The 24,404-nt window shown below is 44.6% G+C and overlaps 2 protein-coding genes and 1 long non-coding RNA gene across 9 annotated transcripts in view; 1 reads left to right on the top strand and 2 right to left on the bottom strand.

Moving 5' to 3' along the window:
- Positions 1 to 1,077: 1,077 nt before the first annotated feature.
- On the bottom strand, positions 1,078 to 13,344 carry LOC309335516 (UPF0575 protein C19orf67 homolog). 5 transcript variants are annotated; one of them, XR_014153552.1, is made up of 8 exons: positions 11,546 to 11,782; positions 8,555 to 8,856; positions 7,403 to 7,547; positions 5,117 to 5,217; positions 3,944 to 4,129; positions 3,583 to 3,705; positions 1,303 to 1,815; positions 1,078 to 1,248 (listed from the first exon to the last, which is right to left on the bottom strand). XR_014153552.1 is itself a non-coding variant. In XM_081850579.1 (7 exons), the coding sequence occupies exons 2-7, from the start codon at positions 8,830 to 8,832 to the stop codon at positions 1,641 to 1,643; spliced, it is 1,008 nt and encodes a 335-aa protein (XP_081706705.1). In that variant the 5' UTR covers positions 8,833 to 8,856; positions 11,796 to 13,344; the 3' UTR covers positions 1,078 to 1,640. The 5 variants fall into 5 exon arrangements, 4 of the variants coding, with proteins under 4 accessions (XP_081706705.1, XP_081706706.1, XP_081706703.1 ...); XM_081850579.1 differs by lacking the exon at positions 11,546 to 11,782 and adding an exon at positions 11,796 to 13,344 and having other exon boundaries at positions 1,078 to 1,815; XM_081850580.1 differs by having other exon boundaries at positions 1,078 to 1,815; positions 7,403 to 7,544; positions 11,546 to 11,785.
- LOC309335519 lies at positions 10,286 to 24,404 on the top strand. The gene is made up of 2 exons (XR_014153555.1): positions 10,286 to 10,693; positions 24,189 to 24,404. It is a non-coding gene; the product is annotated as an uncharacterized lncRNA (long non-coding RNA).
- PKN1 (protein kinase N1) overlaps positions 21,546 to 24,404 on the bottom strand; it is a 57,537-nt gene continuing 54,678 nt past the window's right edge. For all 3 annotated transcript variants that reach the window (XM_081850576.1, XM_081850575.1, XM_081850574.1), the window contains exon 22: positions 21,546 to 22,955. In XM_081850576.1, the coding sequence (XP_081706702.1) occupies positions 22,752 to 22,955 (204 nt within the window). In that variant the 3' untranslated portion in view covers positions 21,546 to 22,751. The remainder of the gene's footprint in view (positions 22,956 to 24,404) is intronic.

The following is a 24,404-nucleotide window of genomic DNA, read 5'->3' as shown; positions in this document are numbered from 1 at the left end:
GTTTTCAATTATTGTTTTTCATGTTGATCTGGGTGGTTCTTTTAAAAAATGGATTATTGTATTTTATTATTTTCTGTTAGAAGAAGAAGAATTTGGATTTGATATCCTGCTTTATCACTACCCAGGAGGGAACCTTTGGGATGAAAGATGGGATATAACTGGAAATAGGAGTCTGAGAGCTACTTCCCTAAGAGAACACTTCTGCTCCCATGAAACACCCAGCCTGCTTCCCCTGAGGTCTCCTGATTATATCCCATTCAAGGTTCCACCAAAGCAGGAAGTAAGAATAGGAGCAGGATACAAACACTGCTTTTGGCATTTGCTAGAGAAGCTGACACAACAAGCAAAGCCTGTTTATGTTAATATAACATTGTTATCAGAAAATTCATATTTAGCGCTTGCATAAAAGTGATAGGATTTTTGAAGCTCTCAGATTTTTGAGTAGGGGCAGAGACATGCTGAAACTCAGACCACCCCCTGGGACAGGCTGTTTCCATGACCACCTCAAAGCTCTGGAAGTTCATCCTTAGAAGGATGCAAACGCCCAGCTTTATGGGCTCGCTGGAACCACTGCAGGCATTTTTGTATTGTCAAGTGTTTGAACATACAGTGGTACCTTTGGTTACGTACTTAATTTGTTCTGGAGGTCCGTTCTTAACCTGAAACTGTTCTTAACCTGAAGCACCACTTTAGCTAATGGGGCCTCCTGCTGCTGCCACACCACCGGAGCACGATTTCTGTTCTCATCCTGAAGCAAAGGTCTTAACTCGAGGTAATATTTCTGGGTTAGCGGAGTCTATAACCAGAAGCGTATGTAACCTGAAGCGTATGTAACTCGAGGTACCACTGTATATTACTGCTGATTTTGGGGGGCCTATTTCTTGTTCTCTTATGTTAATTAGATCACATTCTAGATCTGTTGTAAATATTTATTTAGACAGCTTTGTAATTTTGTGCACCACCCTAAACATTGTCAAAATGAATTGCCAAGACAGAAACTGAAAGGTGAAAGGATATTGAATCTGAACGTCTCCAGCACCCTTCTACTTCTGAGAAAAGTTCCACACATCAGTAAAGTTGAGCCTGAAAATAGTCACCACTTCTTTATTAAGAAAGCTATACATAGACATTTTAAAAATAAAAAGCTTTCTAGATGTCCCCACTTAGGTATTTCAGATACTTTGACCTGCCTTAAGCCACAAGTGACTAGAGCTCAGAGGGAAACAGGGAATTCAAAGGCAAATGTGACTTCCAGCTCTATCCTGCTGAACCTTGTAAGGAGGCGCACAAGAGTCTCAGTACTTTGGTGATATGGCTTATCTCAAAGTGGGTTGTACTTGTTCAGTGGCCAGGCATAGGAAGCCAGCAGAAGGGCAGGCATGTATATTCTTGTTCAAAAAATATAACTTACATCTCATTGCAAGCAGTGCAAGCACAAGAGGATTAACATTAGGAAGGGGGGGGACCTCAATTTTTCAACTTCAACACAAAAATCCTAAACTGGCATATCTGCATGCCAATATCTAGCATGACCTCACTGTGCCTAATGTGAGGGTAGCATCTTATGCCACATATGTGACATTGGTGGTGGCAGGAGGCAGTGGGCTGCCCCTTGGTGGCATACCATGAAGGTACGTTTTTCACTGCACCTGTTCCCCTGAGCTCACCCAGCAGGAGGACTCGCGGTTCAGCAGACCGGCGCTCTGAGCACTGAGCATCTGCACCAAGAGGTCCGTGGCGAGCGTGTGGGAGGGTTCCTCAAACCCGATTGTCAGGAGCTGCTGGTAATCCCCCATGGGCTGGCGGCACAAGACCCTGTGGGAAGAAAAGGCAAAGGGGGTGGTGGCATTCCTGGCATCCGTGCTATTTTTAACGTCATTTGAAATTAGTTTGAACTCATCACTGCTTTTATTGTTTTGGGCTCCTATATACCACAGTTGTGATTCAGTGGTACATAAATGGTTGATATAAAAACCTAAACATCCAGGTCAGCCCCCTGATTTTAATGAGCAGTCACTACAGCATGGCTACATAGGGTTGCCACTTTTGTTCTGAAGACAAATTTGTAAATCTGTCTGTTTTTGGCTACCCAGAGCTTAAATACATGACCTTTCAAACACCCTTTAAAGCACATGCACTTGGAGAGGATCCCTAACTTGAGAGAGAGAGAGAGAGAGAGAGAGAGAGAGAGAAGACTTGAAATACAGGACAAAACTGTATCTATATAGGACATAAGCATTTTACATTGAAATACGGGACAACCGTGTATTATATAGGACAGGTGGCAATCCTACCGGCTACAGAAATACACAGGAAGGCATGTATAAATCCACAGGGGAAGCCAATGTGGTCTCCTTCAGATGTTTTGGACTACAACTCCCATCATCTCTGACCATTGGCTATGCTGGCTGGGCTGAAGGGACTTGTAGTCCAAAACATCTGAAGGGCACCTGGAATACCTTCACTCTGCATGTCACCTTGCACTTCAGCACACAGCTATGACTAAGCTACATTCCACATTTGCCACCGTCAGAATGTGCCCCTTATGAGTACATCTTTTCCCAGAAGCAAGAGGAAATTCAGTGTTTGAAGGTGGTTTGTGGTGTTGTTTTTATTTTCATGCTTGTTTCTTTGCATTCATTCTTACAGAAAGCACAAACCAGCATTCAGGCATCAGTCTTCAGTCATAATATTGAATCAAGTGCCAGGCATCAGCTGCACTTGTATTTACCATAGTAGAAAATGTGTGGGAAGTTTCAACCCACTCATCAGATAAGAGAGAAGCCGGTTGCCATGCACACATTTCAAGCTATATCCCACAATGCAGAAATGCCTTAAAATTACAACTGTGTTGGAATCTGGAACTGTTGTGATCCCTGGTTTAAAGTTCTTCCTGAATAACTTCCTGTTACATGTCTGGGAGGGTGCCAAAGATAGTGCAGACAGGAGCAAGTGTATTTTTCATAGTGTATGTGTCTGCTTCACTTTCAAAGCTTAAAATAGGGAAATGATGTTAGATGCTACAGCTGGGCATCTTTTCCAACAGTGTTTAAAAGAATCAAAGAATGAAGCCCATGATTTCTGAAAGAAAGGCACATCCTGAAGTTAACTCGTGTTGCTTTAATAGATTAATTAAATACATTTTAATAGATTAATAAATTTAATAGATTAAATAGCTATTAGCTTTAATAGATTAAAGTGGTGTGCAGAAAGAAATAGTCTGGCAAGACTGCTGGTTGAAAGTAAGTGTAGGTTTTTAAATGTGGCCAAGATAGCATGGGATAGTGTTAATCTATTGGCTCCGATTCATACTTGAAGAAGCAGGAAGGAAGTAAAGCCTGAAAGGAAGCAATCTGCTTTACCAACAAGTACTAAAAAGAGAAGAACAGGTTGTCTTTCTGTCTGTTGCCCCCACCGGGTTCAGGTAGGTTATTGAAAGCTTTGGTGCACCCCCTGTCTTACTTGTTAGGAGATCTTGAGTATGCAATATTGCTTTGTAAACATAAAGCGCATTGGGAGACCACACAAGACTCAAGTCAGCCCACCGCTGTTCTAGACAGCACTTCCCTGCTGCATGCTTACCAGGAGAGCACATCGGAGCTGTGGTCACTGTCAGGATCCAAAGGCACCCAGCGCCCAATGGACCAGAGCTTCTGCATCTTCGCTGTTGTCTCATCTCCTGTATCCCTGAAGCACAGGAAGTAGCTACAACAGAAGGACAAGGTTGCAGTTAGGCAGTGAAGAATGGGGATGGCCAGTCAAGCAAGCCTCAGGAAAAGTGGCAGTGGAATAAAACCACACCAAGACCTGCATCAAGTAGCCTTGAAGTGGTGGAGCAGACGAATAAGGAGGGGGGAGAGAGGGGGGGTCAGTGCCTGATATGGCTCTCCATTCAGGTCCCCTCCACCTACACCCCATATCTCCAGGGTGTCCTGCAACTCACTATTCTGTCCGGGGTGTTTGATTCCGGCAAGCAGAACCTTCCAAGATATCGAGGTTCCAGCGCATCTTCTTATAGAGGTTGCGGGGAATATGGGCAGCTGTGTAGGGTGCTGGGATGCAATATCGGAAGATGGAAACTTGTCGCAACTCATTTAGCCAGAACTTTCCACAGAAGAAGCATGAGACACTGGTAGTGATTGACAGACAGACAGGTAAGAGCAGCTGTGCATGAGATTGGATGTAGAGCACATAACTTACAAAACACATGCAAAAAGCTAATGATTACATTTTCCAGTTAAACCAGTTTTCCAGATGATTTGCAAATATAAAGCTAGATTGCTATAACTGAATGTTGGGTTTGAAATATATTTGCTGGAAACTGAAACCCAAAGCTAAACAATTGGGGAGAAATGTGGGAGGACAATGTAAAAAAGTAATAATATTAAATATATTTTGAAAGAGACTTCATTTTTAAATCTGCTACTTTCTATCTTGGGGGGGGGGAATCTAACTGGAAGACCTTATTGGTACAAAGACTCTCCTCCTGCCTTTGGACTGAATCTTGTGTGCTTTATTTCAATGCTGTGCATTCTATTATTTAAAAATTAATATTATTGTTTGGCATTTATAGACTGCAGGTTGGATCCAACGTAGACCTAAGTGAAAGCCACTTAGCAGTATAGTTGTTCCACTGGTGAAATGTTTACGGCAGTAGAGTATTGCTGTGTAACTGAATGCATAAGCAGGTTGCTGGCGACTTCGTTGTACAATAGATTGCACAATCTGTTGTGCAATGACTTTCCGCTAACGCAACTGCATTGGATTCCCCTGGAGCATAATATGAAAACTTACCCATTCCCTAATGCAAGAACCTTTGTGCTAGCAGACAGGGAACACCAAATACAGCCCTGTCCAATTAAGCATGTGCCTCTGGGCAGCTCACAAGATGAAATCAACAACAACCATCAAGCAGCACTAGCTCAAAAATTAACAAAAGCAGCATGGAACTAATAAAACAGCACTAAAAGCCAGCAAGGGGAGAAACAAAATGGTTGTAAGAGCTAAACTCTAGTGACTAGCAGGCACCAATTCCAGAGTAACCTGTTCCTGCTAGCACTCGGGGGCCACTTGTGCCACACTTGGGCACATGCAAGTCTTGGAGATTGTCTCCTACCTGAATGGATCAGTGTCTTCTAAAGAGACAAAGCTGAAAGAAGCATACATCAGCACCAGTTGCTCAAGCTGGCAGGCCAACTGCTGCGAGATCTCCAGGAGCTGTGGGGGAAAGTGCAGAATTACAAATTCAGGATGCACAATCTTAGCTGATTGGGAGTTTGGGCACAACACATCCACTTCCTCAAAAGTTTAGACTTTTTGAAGTAAGGAAAGTGACAGGCAAAATGCTCTGGAGCATGTGGGATTTGACACAACATCATCTAACCTCCTTGCAAGCAAATTGGGATGGGTGCTCAATAAACAGGTTGTCTGGAAGTGCCCCAAAGGCTTGAAAGGGCAAGTTCTTGAGCAGTGGGAAGTGAGAGATGAGACCTCTGTCCTTCTGGTTGCATACCCGGACATGCTCCTAAGGGTGAAATGTTTTGTGCCAGCCAAGCTCTTCATACCTGGATTTGTTTATTTAATTATTATGAAGGTATACAGTGGTACCTCGGGTTACATACGCTTCAGGTTACAGACTCCGATAACCCAGAAATAGTACCTCGGGTTAAGAACTTTGCTTCAGGATGAGAACAGAAATTGTGCTCCGGCAGTGAGGCGGCAGTGGGAGGCCCCATTAGCTAAAGTGGTGCTTCAGGTTAAGAACAGTTTCAGGTTAAGAACGGACCTCCGGAACGAATTAAGTACTTAACCCGAGGTACCACTGTATATCTACCTTTCTAATGCATATATATTATTCAAGGCAGTGTATAGTAATTATAATCACAGCAGAAAAATACAATAATAATTATGAATGTAAAAATAAAATACAGTAACAGAGACAGGCGTGGCTGATCAAAGTCAGTCTTCAGTAAAAGGCACTTCAACCTTCAGCCTGCCCAAACGAAAACAGAAGGCTGCCAGAGAGGAGGAGGAGGTCTTCTAGATTTCATGAGTCAAGCTGTTCCACAGGTGCGGCTACTGAGAAAGCCCTATCCCTTGTCCCAAGAGCCATCCTTACACAATGGATGGGTATCTGCCAGAAGCACAGAGGGTGGGAAACACAACTAGGTCCAGCAGAATTTCACCCTCGGTCAGCTATGAGTTTGTAAAGGAAAGTGGGTGAGAGTTCTTCCCTTTAGTCTGCCTCACATCTTTGACCAACCCAGTTGCTGACCTTTAATAATAATTTAAAAAAAAAAATTATTGTTTTTACTGTGCCCATTTGACTGGGTTGCCCCAAACACTCTGGGCAGCTTTCAACAGGATATACAAAAACACAGCAAAACAACAAACAAACAAACAAACAAACAAACAAACAAACAAACAAACAGAATATCACACATTAAAAGCCCTTATATTGAAGTGTATTCTTCCAGATTGTATTGGGGGTCTGAGCCATCCCTGCTCTTTGTGGATGTACGAATCAAATTTCACATGCTAAGGTCATATTACCTTTTCCCATTTAACATATATTGTGTTTAGCAAAGAACCTGCTAGATTCCTTCCTTTCTAAGAGCCCAGCATAGAAATCAGAGTTATAGTTATACCAAAACTATGGGTGGCATCCTGTTAACAAGTCCAATCAGCCCAAGGATTTATATTGCACAGCTGGGTTTCCTTCCCCCTCTCGTTCCCCTGCATGCAGCCTGTGCCCTCTCCAAATCTGCTCTGCAGGGTTGGTGAAACACCGAGAAGAGAGAGAATGTCCCATGGCACAAGGAGAAATCTTTCTTCAAGGATCTACTTAGTGCTACATTGAATTCCATCCCAACGCTCTTCCGATTTCACTGATTGCCCACTTCACCCTGAAATAACTTGTTTCCATAGATTTCTTCTTCCCAAACTACACACACTTGTAATGGAAAAACAATCTATTTGCACAGTTGCTTCAATGAGTAATATGAGATTTATTATTATTTTAAGCAGAAAAGAAAAGACTCTGTGACTGTGAAGAAGAAAGGGAAGGGCATTGGCCAAGGATGGGCTGGATGCGGACTAGAAAATTCAGGTGCAGTTTTGGAATGCCATACAATAAAGTTTGATTGCGAAGGGGAGGAGGGAGCCCTGATTCAAAAGAGACTTTTAGTGTTAATTTCAGTTCTTTTTCCAGAGCCAAAGATTGTAGCCTTTTGATTCCAAGCACTTCTTCCATAGACCCTCCTCCCCCCACTTTTTTTTGGCCTTTTCAGATCAGTTCTGCAAAGGTGCAAACAGAATGTCATGTAAGCTTTTTGAACCAGTTTAGATGAAGCGATTGTGCCTCCCAACTCTATGGGGATTTCCCTCCTTGGCCCAGACTCACACGCCTCCTCACTGGTTCCTGTGGGGGTCTTAAATAAGGAGTGCAGCTTCGCGCTGTGGATTCCAGGTAGTGGAAGTAAGGCTGGCACATCTGCAGGAACGTGGGCATGGCTTTGGCAAATTGCTCCTTCTGCATTCTGTCTCTGCTGGAAATAGGAGGCCCCCAATATGGTCATCACACTGGGAGGAAATGCAGGGACTCTCTTTGCTTTGCTCTCCACTCCAAGCCCCTCTTCTTGCTGGGCACATGCTAGACCCACACTGCATATTCTGCTACTGGGGAAGTGCATCATGGCAACAACCCAGGGCTGACCTGAGGATTCTGGCACCGTCCAGCTGCAAAACTAGACCAGACAGCCCCTTGGCTTGCTATCTCTCTGGCAATAATGTAGTACGGAAACTTTCCTCCCAAGCAGCCCATCAACTATAGAGTAGCCCAATAAGCCCTGTGCATTTTCCAGGTCACCTTGGGTTACAGACGCTTCAGGTTACATACGCTTTAGGTTACAGACTCCGCTAACCCAGAAATAGTAACTTGGGTTAAGAACTTTGCTTCAGGATGAGAACAGAAATCGTGCAGTGGCGGTGCAGCGGGAGGCCCCATTAGCTAAAGTGGTACCTCAGGTTAAGAACAGTTTCAGGTTAAGAACAGACCTCCAGAACGAATTAAGTACTTAACCCGAGGTACCACTGTATTTTCCCTGATCAATTTGGCCTAATTTGGGGGGGGGGTCCCAAGAAGAGGGCAAGCCCCTGGAGGAGGAAAACTGGGTGTGTAAATTACACACACACACACACCACTGTGGGAGATTAAGAGTTCTCCATTACATTTGCTACTTAGCAAGAATCCAAAGGGTACACTGGTACTCACTCTAAATCAAGTCCCACTAAAGCGGAGATTCAGCAACCAGAAAATTTGAGGGGATCTCAAATTTTGGGTTTTGTAGTTAATGGAGCTACCTTAGACATCACTAGGACTAGCCCAGCCAGCCAGCCAGTCAGCCTCCCTCCTTCAAGTCCCTGCTCCTCCCTAATCTGCAGTGGCTTCATAATTACAGTCGCCTCAAAGTGTCTCCCCACCAAACATGTGGCCTGCCCAGATTGCCCAAAGACTGCCCACCTCCTCCCCAGCTTTGACTCAGCCCCCTGCCACCTGTACAGCAGGTACGTCTGGAAGTCCTCTGCTTTCTTCAGCAAATACTTGAGCTTTTCCGTAATGGGAGCCAGGAGTTTCTCCAAAGTTACATTCATTTCTCCAGGCGACTCTGGCTGGGGTGGGGCACTGCTCAGCCAGTGGGTCTCTGCTGTGGGTGTGGAGATCAGGCAGAGCCCAGGGCTGTGAGGACTGAGGCTCAGGGTGCCTTCAGGGCTGGAAGATGGAACATCCAGTGAGCCATCAGAGAGACAACTGTACCCTTGCTTGCTGGCCATCTTCAGTGACCAGCTTCAGGGAAACTGCCAAGAGAAAGGAAGAAAGTTAAGCAACAGGACAGCTTACCCATTCCCAAAAGGGCTTTAGGTTTCTAGACCGGTCCTTTGCCCAAGCCCCCCGTTAGAGCCAGTGAGGTGTAGGGGATAGAGTCCTGTGTTCAAAACCTGCTCTCCTCATGAAGTTCACTGAGTGACATGTGGCTATTTGTCTTATCTCAGTATGTAGAACCTGTGCATACTGTTCTGAACCCATTACAAATGGGTTAGACGTTTGACATTTTTATTACGTGTTTCTTACAAAAGATATACGGGCAGACCTGCAACATGGCTTTAAATTGGGATCCTTTATATTTAATTTGTTAGAGATTTCTTAACCTCCCCTTACAATAAGGTCCAAGGACGGCTTACAACAATAAAGCACACTATTATTAAAACAGTTAAGAGCATAAAACAATAAACGTGCAAAAACAAATAAAAACAGTTCCATACATTTTTTAAAAAAACCAACAATTAAAAGCAGTTTAGTTTATAAAAAATTGAAAGTAGCTCCAGTACAGATGCAGACTGAGATAAAGATCAGACAAATTCAGGAAGGATCAGGCTGCCCATGGCTCTGAGCTTTGGTAGTTCCAGCACCAAAGGCAGAACACTTCCAAATACTCAAATACATCAGGTGATGCTTGTGAGCTTTCCATAGGCATTTAGTGGACCACTGTGGGAAAGAGGGTGCAGATAGATAGGCCTTCAGTATGATCTAGCAGGGCTCCCCTTATGCTCTTAAAATTGCTTTACAAATGGTGACTGCAACAAAATGTTTCAGTGCATTCCCCCCCCTTCACCCGGAGTCCTTGTCTAGTCAGAATAAAACAAGGAGCTTTGTAGGTCTCTGATGGGGGTGACCCTCAGGAGTGGAAGTATACCCATTTCTGTTCCCACAGCCCAACTTCTAACACTTTACCTGTGTTGCTATATGACCCTAGAGGCCTGAAAGACTCACACCTGGGCATTTTTTAGCTGAGGTTGTAAGATTGGGGCTTGGTCATGAGAGGGTTAATAGACTGCTACAGGAACTGTTGGGAACTTTCTGATTGTTGGTGGACAAGTGGTGGAGCCCTTCATTTGTTAGGGAAATTACAGGTAAATGGCACACAATGAGGAGGTGCTAGCCGGGGAGATAGGCAAGAGTCATTTTGGCCAAAGGCATCCTTTTCTGTCTCCTCTAATCTAATCTGTGTCTGGGAAAGAGAACAAAGGAGGTGGACTGAGGTTAGACTGGGGTCAGGGGAGACACACAGGGAGAAGGCTGAGCTGAGGTTTTTGGGCTGCTTAAGCATCTCTGGGGATCTGACATGGGTACCTTGGCATTTGCTTTGTTGGCATCTTTGTGCGGTCTGCCTTTACCTATCAGTTTGTAAATAAACTCAGGTATTAGTCTCCACAGCAGAACCCACCTTTAAATGACAATTCTGGAACTTGGGAGGAAAGCTCTAGAATGAAAGTGCTCAACTGAAACTAATTAAAAAGTTGAATTTTATTCATTTGGGTCTGAATTGAGACAATGGTTTCCTCTCCCGGTGCAAGTGCTCATTTACTCCAATGATTCTGTCGCCACTGCTGCTATGATAGGCCATTTTGCAAGCATTTATATTATGCCTGAATTGTCACAGAGTGTGCTTGTTACATTCTATTCTGCTGCCATTTAATGCCTGCCTTTACACATACACCCCATTGAATTAGGAATGGTGAGCCAGGCCAAAATGGTGAGTGGGACAAAAGTTGATAGGGTATAGGGCCTCACACAGAGACTGCCATTTCTCCCTGCTGGTAGACAGCAAAATAAAGCAATCAGAGCAGCAAACAGGTAGGAACTGCTTCCTATCATTGTATTTTCATACTAGTAAATGGTTAACCGGCTGAATTTCTGCCTTTCATACAGCTGTTAAAGGAACAATAATTAATAGATAAGGTTGTCAATGGCTGCCATCTATGATGGCTGTGCTCTGCCTTCATAATCCACCTCAGTACTTGATTACTGCAGTGCACTCAGTGTGGAGCTACCCTGGGACCTAGTCCAGAAGCTGCAGCTCTGGCTAGACTGTTGGTGGGGACAGACTACTACCACCAGCACATAATTCCAGTGCTGAAAAGCTTGTACTGGCTGCCTATACATTAATGGGCCAAGTATTAACTGACAAGGCCCCTAACAACTTGGGTTCAGGATATCCTTACTTAGGGGCAGACATCGGTAATCTTTGGTAACATGGCACCCTGTGCGAGGCCAAATTTAGCCCCTCCAAATGGATCTTCTCAATTTTGTGTCCCCTTGGTTCGGGGGAACGACCTGTATTGTCCTAAATCTGGCACTGCCTTATTTCTTATATTCTGGAGATATCACTGTGATCTTTCGGGGGGGGGGGGGTGTCTCCGTTAGTAGTCCCCCATGGTTCAGAGGAACGGTTCGTCTCCAGCAGGAGCCATGTGAGGGTCCAATTCTGTGGAACTCACTCCTGACTGAAAATCAGACAATTTCCTTCCTTGTTAAACCTGCTTTCTGCTTCAGCAGGCATTTTAAGTTGTTTGTGCTATCTATGGTTTTCAGACTGATAGATTGTTTTAGTGCTTGTGGTGGGGGAAAGCAGGCTAGAAATATTGGAAAGAAACAAAATATGCTAATCCCCCAATTTTAATGCCTACCCCCCTCTACAATACTCACTACAAGGTGTCAGAAGCCTGAAGAGGCCAATGCCCTCCCTCCCTTTGAGATGGGTGTTTTTTTAACTGACTTCCTAACATTCTATGTTCAACTGCTCTCAACCATAGAGTTAAATCAATAGGCCTGCATAGGCTTCTGGTTTCTTTGCAGCCTCCTGCCCTCCCACCTGCCCGCTCCATCTCTGTAGGATTATGGAGCAGTAGATATCTTTGTGTCGGTTGGGAATCTGTTGAAGAAAATGAAGACATACCTGCCGCAGATACTGAGAGTAGTCCACACACTGCTAAGGTTATAACTGTGATGGCCCCACACTTGGCCAAGTTGGACTTTTCTAGAAAGCTATGACCATCAGGGTTCACCTGGAGGGGGTCCATCCCAGCCAATAGCCTTTTTGCCACCTCTGGTGGCAACATGTTCCACCCAGGCAGGGCTTCCTCCTCCTCATTTCAGAATCCAGAACAGGTGACACAATCATAGTGATGAGAAAGGCTAGACGTATGGCTGCATGTGGATCACTCTTCAAGAATGCAAGTGCACAGCTAAGAAACCCATTTTCTCCTTTGAGTGTCAACATATTGTCCCTGCCGTGGCTGAACAGCACATATTATTGTATGGAAGGTGGATGGGTAATCCTGAATCCTTCAGTCACACCTTTACATGCTCTGCATCCTACTGTTCCTGCACTAAAACGGAATAGCTTCACCCAGCACCACCTAATAACTGAATTATAAAAAAGGAAGTTCTCTCTGACCAATATGACAAATACCTTCATGGTCTGTTTGTATTCACTGCAGCTTCCCAAAGGTTCACAGCCGGGACTGGAGAGTTATCAGCTTCACCATAACTATAAAGCAGTAATGGCCTAAGTAAACATTGCATAAAAATGTATGCAATAAAACTGTGGTGCATGGAGTTTTTAAAAGCAAGAAGTTGCTTTAGGGGGAGGCAGCTTAGAGCACCGGGGGAAGGAAGTGCTGAATTTCTTTTCCCCTCCCAGTCTTTCTCTGCTGCAATCAGCCACTACTGCCCCAATCAGCTGTAGCTCCTCCTAGAATCCAGGTGTGCTTGCAAGGATAAATACATGTTTGGAACTCCATGATGGGAGCCCCTCATTTGGAATCAAGAAGTGGCAACATTTCCTCCACCTGCTGAAAATCCTCTCTGAAGTTGCTTTCCTCTTTAAAAATCAGAACAGAGAGGCTTTGTTACTCCCACATCTTGGTGTGTGGCACCAAGATTGGCTTTAAGTAACGAGGGATCAATTCCTCTGGCCACAGATTGAAATTTACAGCAAAGGGCGAACTCTATTGTCTCAATGATCTATCAACTTCATGTTTAGGTAACAGGTCTAAATAAGATCAACAGCAACTATCCTGGGATACATTTAGATCCAGCAGGAAGGCAGAAGTGGGAAAAGGCAGACATGGAGCTAAACTCATGACCAGGGCCATACACCCCAGCAGGCATTGTTCACGTGCTTATGCTCTGCACATGTGATGCATGCTGGTTGGCACCCTTGTAGTGTTTGTTTGCATAGGTAACATGCAGCCATCAGACAGCGTGGTGAGGGAGCTGCATTGAGAAACTGGAGGCTGGAGCTGTGTGTGCCCTGTACCTGCCTCAGCTAGACTGCTACCTCCAGGAGTGATGGAGAATTCTGCTTTTATCAGGTGTTGGCAGTTTAGTTCACTTGGCTTCTGGACATGGAGGGTGGGCACATTTTCCTTTACTTTCAAAAGCAAAATGCTTTGGAGAAGTAGTGAGGATGTCAGAGGATTCAGACTGGGAAAAGGGGGGGGGCGAATTGCTAATTGATGTTTGCTTATTTACCCAACTGGAAGTAAACAAGATTTGCATTCACTGTTGTTATAGCTTTAAGCCTGCATATATAATTGATGATTCATTCCCCGTTTTCATTCCATTTCCTTTGCCCTGAAGTGAATGGTGTGGAGTAACATAACTGAATATATAAAATTCTGCCACAGTGGGCAAGGAGCCAAACAACATAGTTTTTGTCAGAAGACGAACTACAACAAAACCCAAACCAGCACTGCATGCAGTTGGAACTGAAATCAATGTCTTCTTACATCCCGAGAACAAATTTTGTTCCAGTACCTCACTGAATTCACAAGGGGAAGTGTAGCAGGGGAAAGTTGCATAGGTTCCACCCTGCTTATATCTTGAGCAAAATAGGAGCCAAGCATTCATTTCCCAACATCATCTTCCATAGAAGAGGAAGGCAGTGGAGGTTTAATTTGGGATCTGAGCCTCTGGTTATCTCCTTTCTTTCTTTGTATCATATACTAGCTGCTAAGGGCTGAGCTGAGCTATCACAATGACAGCGTGCACACACTGTCCCTTTAAAGCACATCCAAAACACATTAGTTAATGATAATAAAGAGTAATAAGAAATGCAGAATAAGTGATAAAGAATGGAAAATCATCAGAGGTGTTGATGGAAGTCTAAAATATTGTATAAGACAAGAAGTTATGTTATATGATTGCTGGAAATGATATGTTAAAAAAAAAACTAATAAAAATGTATAAAAAACAACAACAAAGAGTTACAATTCCTAGCAACCCTTAACAAACTAGTGTTCAGAACTCTTTGAGGGAAAGAAGTTGTTTCGGATGTGCTTTAAAGGGATAGCATTTACAGGTTTTAGGAGCGTGGGTCTAATTTACATCTCCCAGAATGCTTCCATGAACTTTTAAATTTGCATTTGAGCCCCTGCTATGCAATGTGATAATTTGTAATGCAAAGGAAAATGTGTGTGGATGGGAAGCAGTTATAATCTGAATAAGCATCCTGTGTATTTTTTCATTCACAATGCAAAGTGCAGCATAGTGTGATCCCAGGGATATTCAACTCGAAAGTAAGCCTTGTTGTATTCAGTGGGATGTACTCCTGGGATATGAGGGGACGCGGGTGGCGCTGTGGGTAAAACCTCAGTGCCTAGGACTTGCCGATCGCATGGTCGGCGGTTCAAATCCCTGCGGCGGGGTGAGCTCCCATCTTTCGGTCCCAGCTCCTGCCAACCTAGCAGTTCGAAAGCACCCCTGAATGCAAGTAGATAGATAGGTACTGCTTTATAGTGGGAAGGTAAACGGCGTTTCCGTGTGCTGCGCTGGTGCTGGCTCGCCAGAGCAGCTTCGTCATGCTGGCCATGTGACCCAGAAGTGTCTCCAGACAGCGCTAGCCCCCGGCCTCTTAAGTGAGATGGGCGCACAACCCTAGAGTCGGACACGACTGGCCCGTACGGGCAGGGGTACCTTTACCTTTACCTTACTCCTGGGATATAGCTCCTCCCACCCCTGACCATTGACTGAGTTAGCTGGAGCTGATGGGAGCTGGATTTCAGCGACACAAGGGAGTGACACATTTTCCATCCTTGTCTTTAACCTCCAAGTAATCAGTTTCCTTATGTGCTTTTGGTCTTTTCACACTCCACTTTGGGATGTGGTGAACCGACATTTTCCAGTAAACCTGTGAATACTGAAGTTTCTTTCAGGGAAAGATACAGACTTATGCCATGCTTTCTCCTTTTGGATGGCTGGGGTGAGGAGTGGGGTGGACGTCATGCTGCCCAATTGCAGAGAATTGGGCAGCTGTCCTTGCTCTAATGGCAATTTCTATGGCTTCAATACTAATACTATTCAGGATGACTCATCTGAATGCAGAAGGAAGGTTGGTCTAGAACTATTACTTCCTTACACTCGCTTGACGATGGGGGAACTCAACCTTCCTGGGATGTTGCCTCCAGAGCAGACGCAGGATTCCTATAAGTTAGCACATGGGTAGGCAAACTAAGGCCTGGGGGCCAGATCTGGCCCAATCGCCTTCTAAATCCGGCCCGTGGATGGTCCGGGAATTAGCATGTTTTTACATGAGTAGAATTTGTCCTTTTATTTAAAATGCATCTCTGGGTTATTTGTGGGGCATAGGAATTAATTCATTTCCTCCCTCAAAATATAGTCTCGCCCCCCACAAGGTCTGAGGAACAGTGGACCGGCCCCCTGCTGAAAAAGTTTGCTGACCCCTGAGTTAGCACTTGAAAGCAAATTGTCCTATGGGGTATGATGAGAGAGAAGCAAAATGTGATGGGGAATATCCGTAAAGGCACACAAAAAACTCCCCAAGCAACTGTCCTCGTGTGGAAATATATTGTGTATGACTGTGTTTGTATGTTTCCATACTTTTTAGCTGCTTGACCACTTTTTCTTTGTACTTCAGAATACTTGCAACTTTCTACTACATGTGCTGTTCCATATCTGTAAAGCCATGAGACTGCCATTGCCTCTGTGTCAGCAGTACCTGCTACAGTTAATTACCAGTAAAGAGCCCTTTTTGAGGGCGGGGGGAGGGGAGGGCAAGGCATCATCCTGCTCCAGGATAAGGAGAAAAGGATCTGAAGGGTGGCACTGGCCATGGGTGGTGGGGAGTTGTCAGAAAGCCCTTCATAACCATTCATTCCCCCTCCACATGAGGAGGCACCCTGGGGTTATCTGAAGAACCCCCAGTAAATAACAGGTTTCATGGTTTTTCATTCCTCTTACCAAAGCTGCCAAGCTTTGTTCACGCCATGCGACGCTTGTTGAATTGCTCCAATCTGGACTCACATCTATACACCCAACAAGTGCTTGCCTTTTCCCAGTAAGCAGCCACAGTAGTAGTAGTGCAATCAAGTTCTTCACTGCTTCAGCATTGTTTCCTCCCATCCAGCTTTAGTAAGAGTGTTGCCAGGTGGCGTTTACTGTGGAACTGATGCTGCTCATGCATTCAAGGGTTGAGTTTTTCTTTCTTTCCTTGCAACATCCACATGTCGTCAATGGCATCAAAATGCCAGCCTGCATTTTTATCCCTCACTTAATCAAGGTTTAAAAATTCCATAGAAAATCTGATGCTAAAAATAACCTGTTAACGGTGGCCTGCGTGTGATATATGAATGACTCACTTTGCAGAATTAAACGCCTGTCTAGAAGCACCATCATCCCTTAAAGCAAGCAGAGGCAGATCTGACTTTTTCACCTTTGCTGGATTCTGAAGAGGATAAAAGAAAAAGAAAAGAACAACCTCTTGCAATGGGCTCCATGTCAAAAGGTGGCTAGATCTCCACCTACCTCACACTAACAATGGACATAAAAGTCAGTCATGTGGTCCCCAGAGCATAAATATAAAGGACAAGGTGGTCTAGCCATGCTACCGTCCCCTAAACCTTTTCACAGTATGGATACTGGTTACTGAAGCTTTCATCTTCCAGCTTACTGGAAGTGTCCTGCAGAGTTTTAAGTAGGCAGGAAGATGAAAGCTTCACACACATAACTTGGCTTCACTTCAGTGGTGGGAAAGCAGGTAGCAGGGCTGCTGAAAAACAGGACTGTGGTCCAACATCCTTAATAGTTGCACAGAGGAAGAAATGCTAACAGGGATGTGGCACACCTGCTGAAATTCCCTCTATACAGCTCTTACAGGTGCAAAGTACTGCCCTCTCTTATAAGCCGCCATACAAGTAGCGACCATGTCATATTGACACAACCAGTTCAAGCCATTTATGACTCACTCCAAATGGTGGCCCAGCATGGATTAGCTGGGGAATTAAGCCATTGATAAATTCTGTGTTTTCCCTTTAGTAAGTCATATGCAAAAAGGAAGAGAGGACGCAAAGAAATTTCTTGACCCCCATTGCTGATAACTGCCAAAAAATGATGTGTGCCGTGCAACAGAGGTATCACAGCAGGAGGGCTTAATAATTTATAGACCTGCAACATGGACAAAGTCTTTAAAGATTAGGCATCAACCTCTTCATTGATTCAAATGAGTTTAATCTAATGGTGAATTTCCATCATCCTACAGCTCAAGCTGTATACAAAATACAGCACATTAGGAAGAAGACCAGAGTGAGCAGGTATGAAATTGGGCCGAAAACATTTTTTCAAAGTGGCAACTTCAGTATCACACAGATGTACAACGGTGGACAGGGAAGGAGGTGCTTTAGCCGAGGCACATGGGAAGAAGGGGCTTTCTAACCACCTGTGACAGGAAATGGCTACGTGTGCTATTTTGCTTGATTGCTTTAGCTAATTCCCTACACTTTACAGAGAAATGTTCTGTACCAGGCAAGAGATTGCAGATGAAACTGTCCACCTTGGGAGGAATGATATACAGAGGAATGATGTCCACAGAGATGGCAATCCATGTTATCTTAGTGACACTTTGGAAAAATTAGCTTCAGCCATTAGAATAAGGTAGCATTGTCTAGTAGGGAAAAAGCAGACTCGTTTGATTTAGTTCTGTTAACTCCAATAGTAAAAGGATAGTTTACATGAAAGGAAATACAGGCCAATAGCATAAAGCAATTGTACACTAGCCTATCACCATAAAGTCACCTGCTACAAGACTCTAAGTCATCCCGGCTGCCCCTTTGCATTATAAACCAGGTACACAGATCAAGCACATTTGTAGCCAGAGACGGGAATGTGAACACAATCAACTTCAGCAAGATTCCCTTTCATTCAACTCTATTCCCAACATCCTGATAGCATGCTAGTGACTGTTCTGGTATCTGATTATGCTATTTGCGAGAATAATAGGGTGCCAAAGGTCCAGTGAGGAATCAAAGGCTGCTGGGAGCATATCTTGCATGGTAGGATGACTGAAGATTGAAACAATCATGGGATGCAATCTTTTAATTTCTCCTCTATAGTGGAGTAAGCCAAACAAAGTGGACACAGAGTTGAGCCCAGCAGGGGGCAAGAGGGCAGTGGCATAGCGTGGGTTGTCAGCACCCGGGGCAAGGCAAGTAATTTGCACCCCCTAACCCGTGGATTTGCGCCCCCTAACCCTAACCCCCAGATGTTGCGCCCGGTGCGGCCGCCCCCCCTGCACCCCCCACGCTACGTCACTGCAAGAGGGTTTAAAATCAGAAGGAAGTTGACCCTGAGGAATCAGCATTGAAGAACTGCACCCATTCTTTCAACTTCCCCACCATCACCCCCCAAAATGTCCCCACTAACGAGCAACAGAACGTGGAACATTCTGCCCCTGCTGCACTCTCGGTCTCCCTCCATGGTAAACTAAGACAGGGCTATGTGGGTGGAGCCTTTGCTCAAGATCAAGATTCTGCACCAAGGTAACCTGAATTCTGTGAGCTGTATAGATCATACAAAGTATTTACTTGCTTTGAACAGGCAAAGAGAGCTATGCAGAAAACCGAAGCCTGGGTTACTAGAAATCTTTCGCTTCTCCTTTGGCTTCTGAGATTTCTGCAAGACATTACGGACATGCTTTCAAGAGCATAACTGTGACATTAAGAATTAGAAACTTGATTTTAGGAAAATGAAAGCTGAGGTTTTAATGTGCTGGAGTCTGTGTCCAGAATCAAATTTGAAGCTTGCTAACACAGCCCCAAAATCCAGACTGCCCCAATGTTTCACTGCTTTACTGCAGAACACGCTATCTGTGCTTACTGCAACACTCCCCCCCTTTCCTGCCTATAGTTTTAAGACTTGGGAATCATGGTGCTCCATATCCAAATATTGCACACTATCTATCAGAGCCTCCTCCACACACACCCCCCCGCCACATTAGCTACCCTTCTTCTGCCAAAATTTACCCACAAAGTCAGTGTTAGAGTTAAGAACAGAACCCAAGAGACCTTGGATCCAATTCATGGAAGGGCTGGAAACAGAACTGAGTCCTGCCTTTTGCCCGAAGGAGAGCTCTGCTCACTTGCAAGGCTTTTGGTCAGATAGCCTCCAATATGTTAAGGACTAAGTCTACACTTTAAAACTCAAGCTTTATATAAGCAGAGAAGTGAAAGATCCAGGCAGCATTTTGTGGCCACAGTGCGATTCTGGTCAGGCAACAGAGGTAGTTACAGTAAGGTAGGAGACTCAGTAGGCAAGACAGAGTTTCAAGTCCACAGCATGATGGTGTCTCCTAGCACAAAATCCATACAGCTACTAAAGTTTGGACGTAGCCCTGTGAAAGATTTAAGAGGCAATGCAAGCAAAGAGGCACAGAGGAAGTTAACAGTGTATCTGGGAACAGAAGCTACTACTCTCATTCCAGAGTACAGGCTGAAACACAGAAGCCTTAAAAGCAAGCCCTCCCAAATCTAGGACAGAACAAAAAGCCCTGACTTTAAAGCAGGTTGCACTGCAATTCAAGACAAGTAGGCTCAAATTTGTCGATTGTGTTAAAAGGAAAGGAGATCAACCAGCATGAATCCAATATACATACAAGGGCCAAAAAAGAATGAAGAAGAAAACAAACTCCAAGCTGCTTCAAGAAGCCACATATGCTTCAGTTCAGGAGAGAATAAGGGGCAGAGCAATTTCCTCCCCATACAAAATGCTAGATAAAACCCTGGCCCTAGTTCTCCTGCGGCAGCAACCTTTACAAAACCCTTTGGTACCCCTTTAAGAGGCAAAGCTGAAATTCTCTCCCTCCAACCCCTGTGGGACGGGACCTTCAGTTCTTTCTTCAAATAGCCCCCAACTCCTGTGTTTTGGTCTCAAAGCAGAATTGCATGAGCCTGGTAAAAGCTGAAGTTGAAATAGGGGAAGACTGCAAATAAGAGGAACATCCCCTGAAAGTAAGTAGGAGGCTGCAAGTATGTTCAGGAAACTGCCCTGTTCTGAAGGCGTAAGGAGGCCCTGAGCCCTTGTGCTGATACACTAGAAGAGGAGATGTCCGCCATAACCTCCTGGCCAAAAAGACAGAAATAAATTTGCCTTTTTAAGAATGCATACTCAAAGAGTAACTAATCTGTGTTCAGTGATCTCAATAATCCTTTGATACATGAAACTGCTGAGTGTACTGTAGTAAAAAAGGTGTGTTTCCTCATTCTTTTCACATAGGTTTATGGGCAGAGTGACACTTCTAAATCTGTCTTCCACAACCTGATGGCTTCCATGTTTTTTCCGACAACAACTCCCAACAGGCCAAGCCAACCTGTATTAGAGGAGGCCAATGTGAGTTGTGATCCAAAACACCGGGAGAGCACCAGGTTGGGGAAGGGTTGCTAATCAACATTAGAAACCCAAGTAGAGAACCAGGTAATAGTAGCTATGCTAAACTGATCACACATAAAAAGGGTATCATAGTGGTTGTGTGATATGAGCCACAGAGCATTTATCTTGGATGCAGCTCACAGCACCAGGCAAGAGTTTGCCAGTATTTTTTAAATATGTGATATCTATCTATATATAATGAATCCCAGGAACATTCGTAGGAAACGAACAAATAGTACTCAGGACAGATTTCTCCAAACAGCCTTGCAGAAAGGAGCAATGTAACTCTGCAGCATTTATGCCCGGGATATTTCCATCAAGGACCACTAATGGGGAGATGTTGCCTCCATCAAACTTCTTGCACTTGTAAGAGAATTTGCTTGGGGCCCAGGCAGAGCCACACTCACACCAGCAAGGGCTGTTCTCAAACTCTTCCCTAGAGGTGCACATTGCCCCTTTCTCAACAAATCTCTGAATTGCCAAAGCTCAAGCCCAGGCAGAACCCCTTACTCACCCTTCTGTGGGCTACTTTCTCCCTAAAAGAGCAGGGCAAGGAGGATGTTGTCAGCACTGAAAAGGGGAGGGTTTTGGTATTTTTTAGAAAGCTACCCTCCAAAATAAAAAGCAAACCAGGAGCGGAATATGGGGATGGAGTTCCCAAGCCATCACCTATTCCTACGTGAGATGCGCTCCCTTAGCATGGCAGCTAGCATATGTCACTGCAAAAGCTGGGAAACGCGATGGAAACAACAAAATATTAAGATGGTATGGTGATTTCCAAGTGGTAGATTTGAATTAATAAATGTTGCTGAAATTCATTATTACCTGGGCTCAGTGAACTATTCTTTCTAGCTTGCAATACTTGGCTGTATTATGAATCAAGTGTTGTTTCCTCCTGAGAAGTTCCTCTCCAGCTTTGTATGTTAAAAAGGACTCGAGTGTGCATGGCCAGCAGTCGGCAGAAGAAGTGCCAGAAGTCAGCTGCTGTTTAGTAGGCACAGAAGTTCTTTAATGTTAACTGCTACTTCATGATGAAACAAGCTCTCGTTGATTGCTGTAATCTACGTGACCAAGCCCACCCAACCAAGCAGCCTTTCGTTTGGCAAGTGTCACCTCTACCTGGATCAATCAATGATCCTGACTGTTTCTTGCAAGCACGTTGGAAGGCTCTCCCCCCCACCCTGCGTATCTTGACCTAAAATCCTCCCTTGGCCTCAGGTGAGTTTGTTCAGGGCACGTGTGTGTGCTTGAATTTCTGCCATGGCTGGCACTGGGGCAGGTGAAACCATTCTACGATTCCCAGCAAGGGCAATATAACAATGCACCTACGTGTTGCGCTGTCAGCACACATGTGCCAATGCTATGAACTGGAGAGAATCTGGAGGGCCAAAGCAGGCAAGCTTTCCTCCCAAAAGCTTACACATTCAGAGCCGGTTCCATTATAGAGCCAAGGGGAATTTGTCCATCACTGAAGTTTGAACCACCAAACCTTTACAGTACATTTTTAGAGATAAGATGCAAGACAGTGGTGCAAAACAGGACAAAGAAGGTTTCCCCTTCTGGGTTAGGAGTTCAAATCATTGGGTTTCAACAAAAACACCAGAAGGGCAAGCCATATCTTTGGAAGATTTTTTTTTTTAAAGGAAGGAAGGGAAAAAATCTCAGGCATTTGTTAGGTCGGGGAAAGGCCTTTTGGCTTCTGTGGCTCCAACACCTATGGATTTCTATTCGTGGGAAAGCCTATTTGCTCATTTTTGCAGGCAGTTTGGGAATCAGTGGATAAGCACATGCTATCGCAGAGACTCCGCTGCCCAAGTCTCGGGGCCAACGGTGTCTGTTCTATTGGACTTGGCCGTCTTTCTTTCTATCTCTTTCTCTGCCCCTCCCCTAGAGCTAGCCAGTGTCCGAGTGTCTGCATGAATGATACTGTGTCCTGAAGGGTGCAGAAGTACTTCTGGGGCTTTCGCGGTCTAGGCTCAGAGCTGGCATATGTCGGTGAACATTAACTCTACACCCATGAAGTTGGCAGTGCTGCTGGGCTGTCCCAGCTCCACTCGCGGAGCTAACAGCAGGGCTAGCAAGCGTCTCGAGTCACTGGTGGAGCAGAGTCCTGCCGCATACAGGGCTGGCAGTGGTGGTGTTTTTCTTCTTCTTTGGGGGTGGGAATCTCCTTGCCCCCCAACTCCTAGAGCTAGCAGGCATTGGAAACATAGTCAAAGTCCTTGAAGGCATCCTGCTCCTTTTGGGTGAGGGGCCGTGATTCACGGGGCGGCGTCAGCATAGCCGCTTCGGCTGTGAACTCCTCGTCAAAGTTGCTGATGTCTTCACGGCCCTTGACTACTGGCACAAACGGTGGCTTGATCTTGCGGGCCAGCAGGGCTTCCCAGTCAATGCTCTGTGGAGATAAGAGAGGAGAGAGAGAAAACCATCAGGGACTTTTGATAAATATCCCATGGAGGGCTGTGAGAGAAGCTGTATGGTACTGGAATGATACAGCGGACAATGCAATAGGAGCAGCAATATAGACCAGCACACATTTAAAGCAGTACCATACTGCTTTGGTTATTCCCAAATAATCGTGGGAGCTATAGTTTGTTAAAGGTTCTGAGAGCTGTTAGGTGACCCCTGTTCCCCTCACAGAGCTATCAGAGTTCGCTGGGAAGAGAGACTGATTGTTGGACTATTCTGGAAACTGTAGATCTTTTGAGGGGTCTCCTAGCAACTCTAAGGACCCTTAAGAGACTCCACTTCCCTGAGGAGCCATGAGTGTTTAAAGAGGTATAAAACCCAGTCATCAACATATATAAATCTTTGTTACTAGCAAACCAATTTGATATACAGGGATTGAGGGAGGAATGAATATAGAACGAGAGATCTCAGTTTCAACCACACAGTGAAAAACTGTTTTAAGTGCTATAACAAGGGTGTCTCTGGACCTTAAATTGAGGCTCATACAACAAAAAATATTATTTAGAATATACTGGGCCCCATTATGTTTGTTAAAAAAGGGCTATCTAAGGTATCTAACTGTTGGAGATGTAATAGGGATAATGCTTCTCTAAAACATATTGTTTTCAAGTGTCCTATATTGAAATATTTTTGGCAGAAGGTAACTGAAACCATCAACAGAACTGTACAGAACAGCCTTACGTTTACAGAGCAAAATATTATTTTGAATTATATGATCAGCACATGGAACCTTAAAAAAGGACAATATGAATGGACTCTGTGTGCCCTTACCATGGCAAAAAGACTGATACTAATGAACTGGAAAAATAAAAATGCGGCTCCCTTCTACGATTGGATTGAAGACTTATACTGTAATAGGTTAAGATCTGGTGAAGTACAATAACAACTTTGTAAAGAAAAAAAAGTGGTATGATACTGCTTTAAATGTACAGTGTGGATGAGGCCTGGGGCACTCTTTCCAAATGGTGCATGCTCCATGCTGCTCCATTGCACACCACTAGGGAATGCTGTTGTGCATGCAGAGAAAGGAGCAGCTTCTTCCCTGGTACAGGTTTGATACAGGAAAACCGCTAGCTAACAATGCTGGGGTTTTTCTTTTACACAGCATGTGTTTTGAGTGTTTCACATAATGGGATAATGTATCCGTAATCCTTTACAGCTCTAACATGACAAGAGCCAGACTTGAGTCTTGGGGACAAAGACAAGGTCACCACAAACGCATGAGGAAGAGAGATGGCTCTGCAGCACCCTTTGCAGACGAACATGTTTATCACAGCTTTTGAGGACCCGAGTGATCTTCATCAGATGCATGGAGACAAGACTCTGGGTCCATGAAAACTCCACAATAAATTTGCTCGAGCCTTTCAGAAAAGGA

The sequence above is a fragment of the Podarcis erhardii genome (assembly GCF_964252035.2).
Source record: "Podarcis erhardii genome assembly, chromosome: 2".
In the NCBI taxonomy this organism is placed as follows: domain Eukaryota; kingdom Metazoa; phylum Chordata; class Lepidosauria; order Squamata; family Lacertidae; genus Podarcis; species Podarcis erhardii.
The sequence above is the reverse complement of the archived record's forward strand: the minus strand, read 5'-3'. Positions and strand labels throughout refer to the sequence as shown.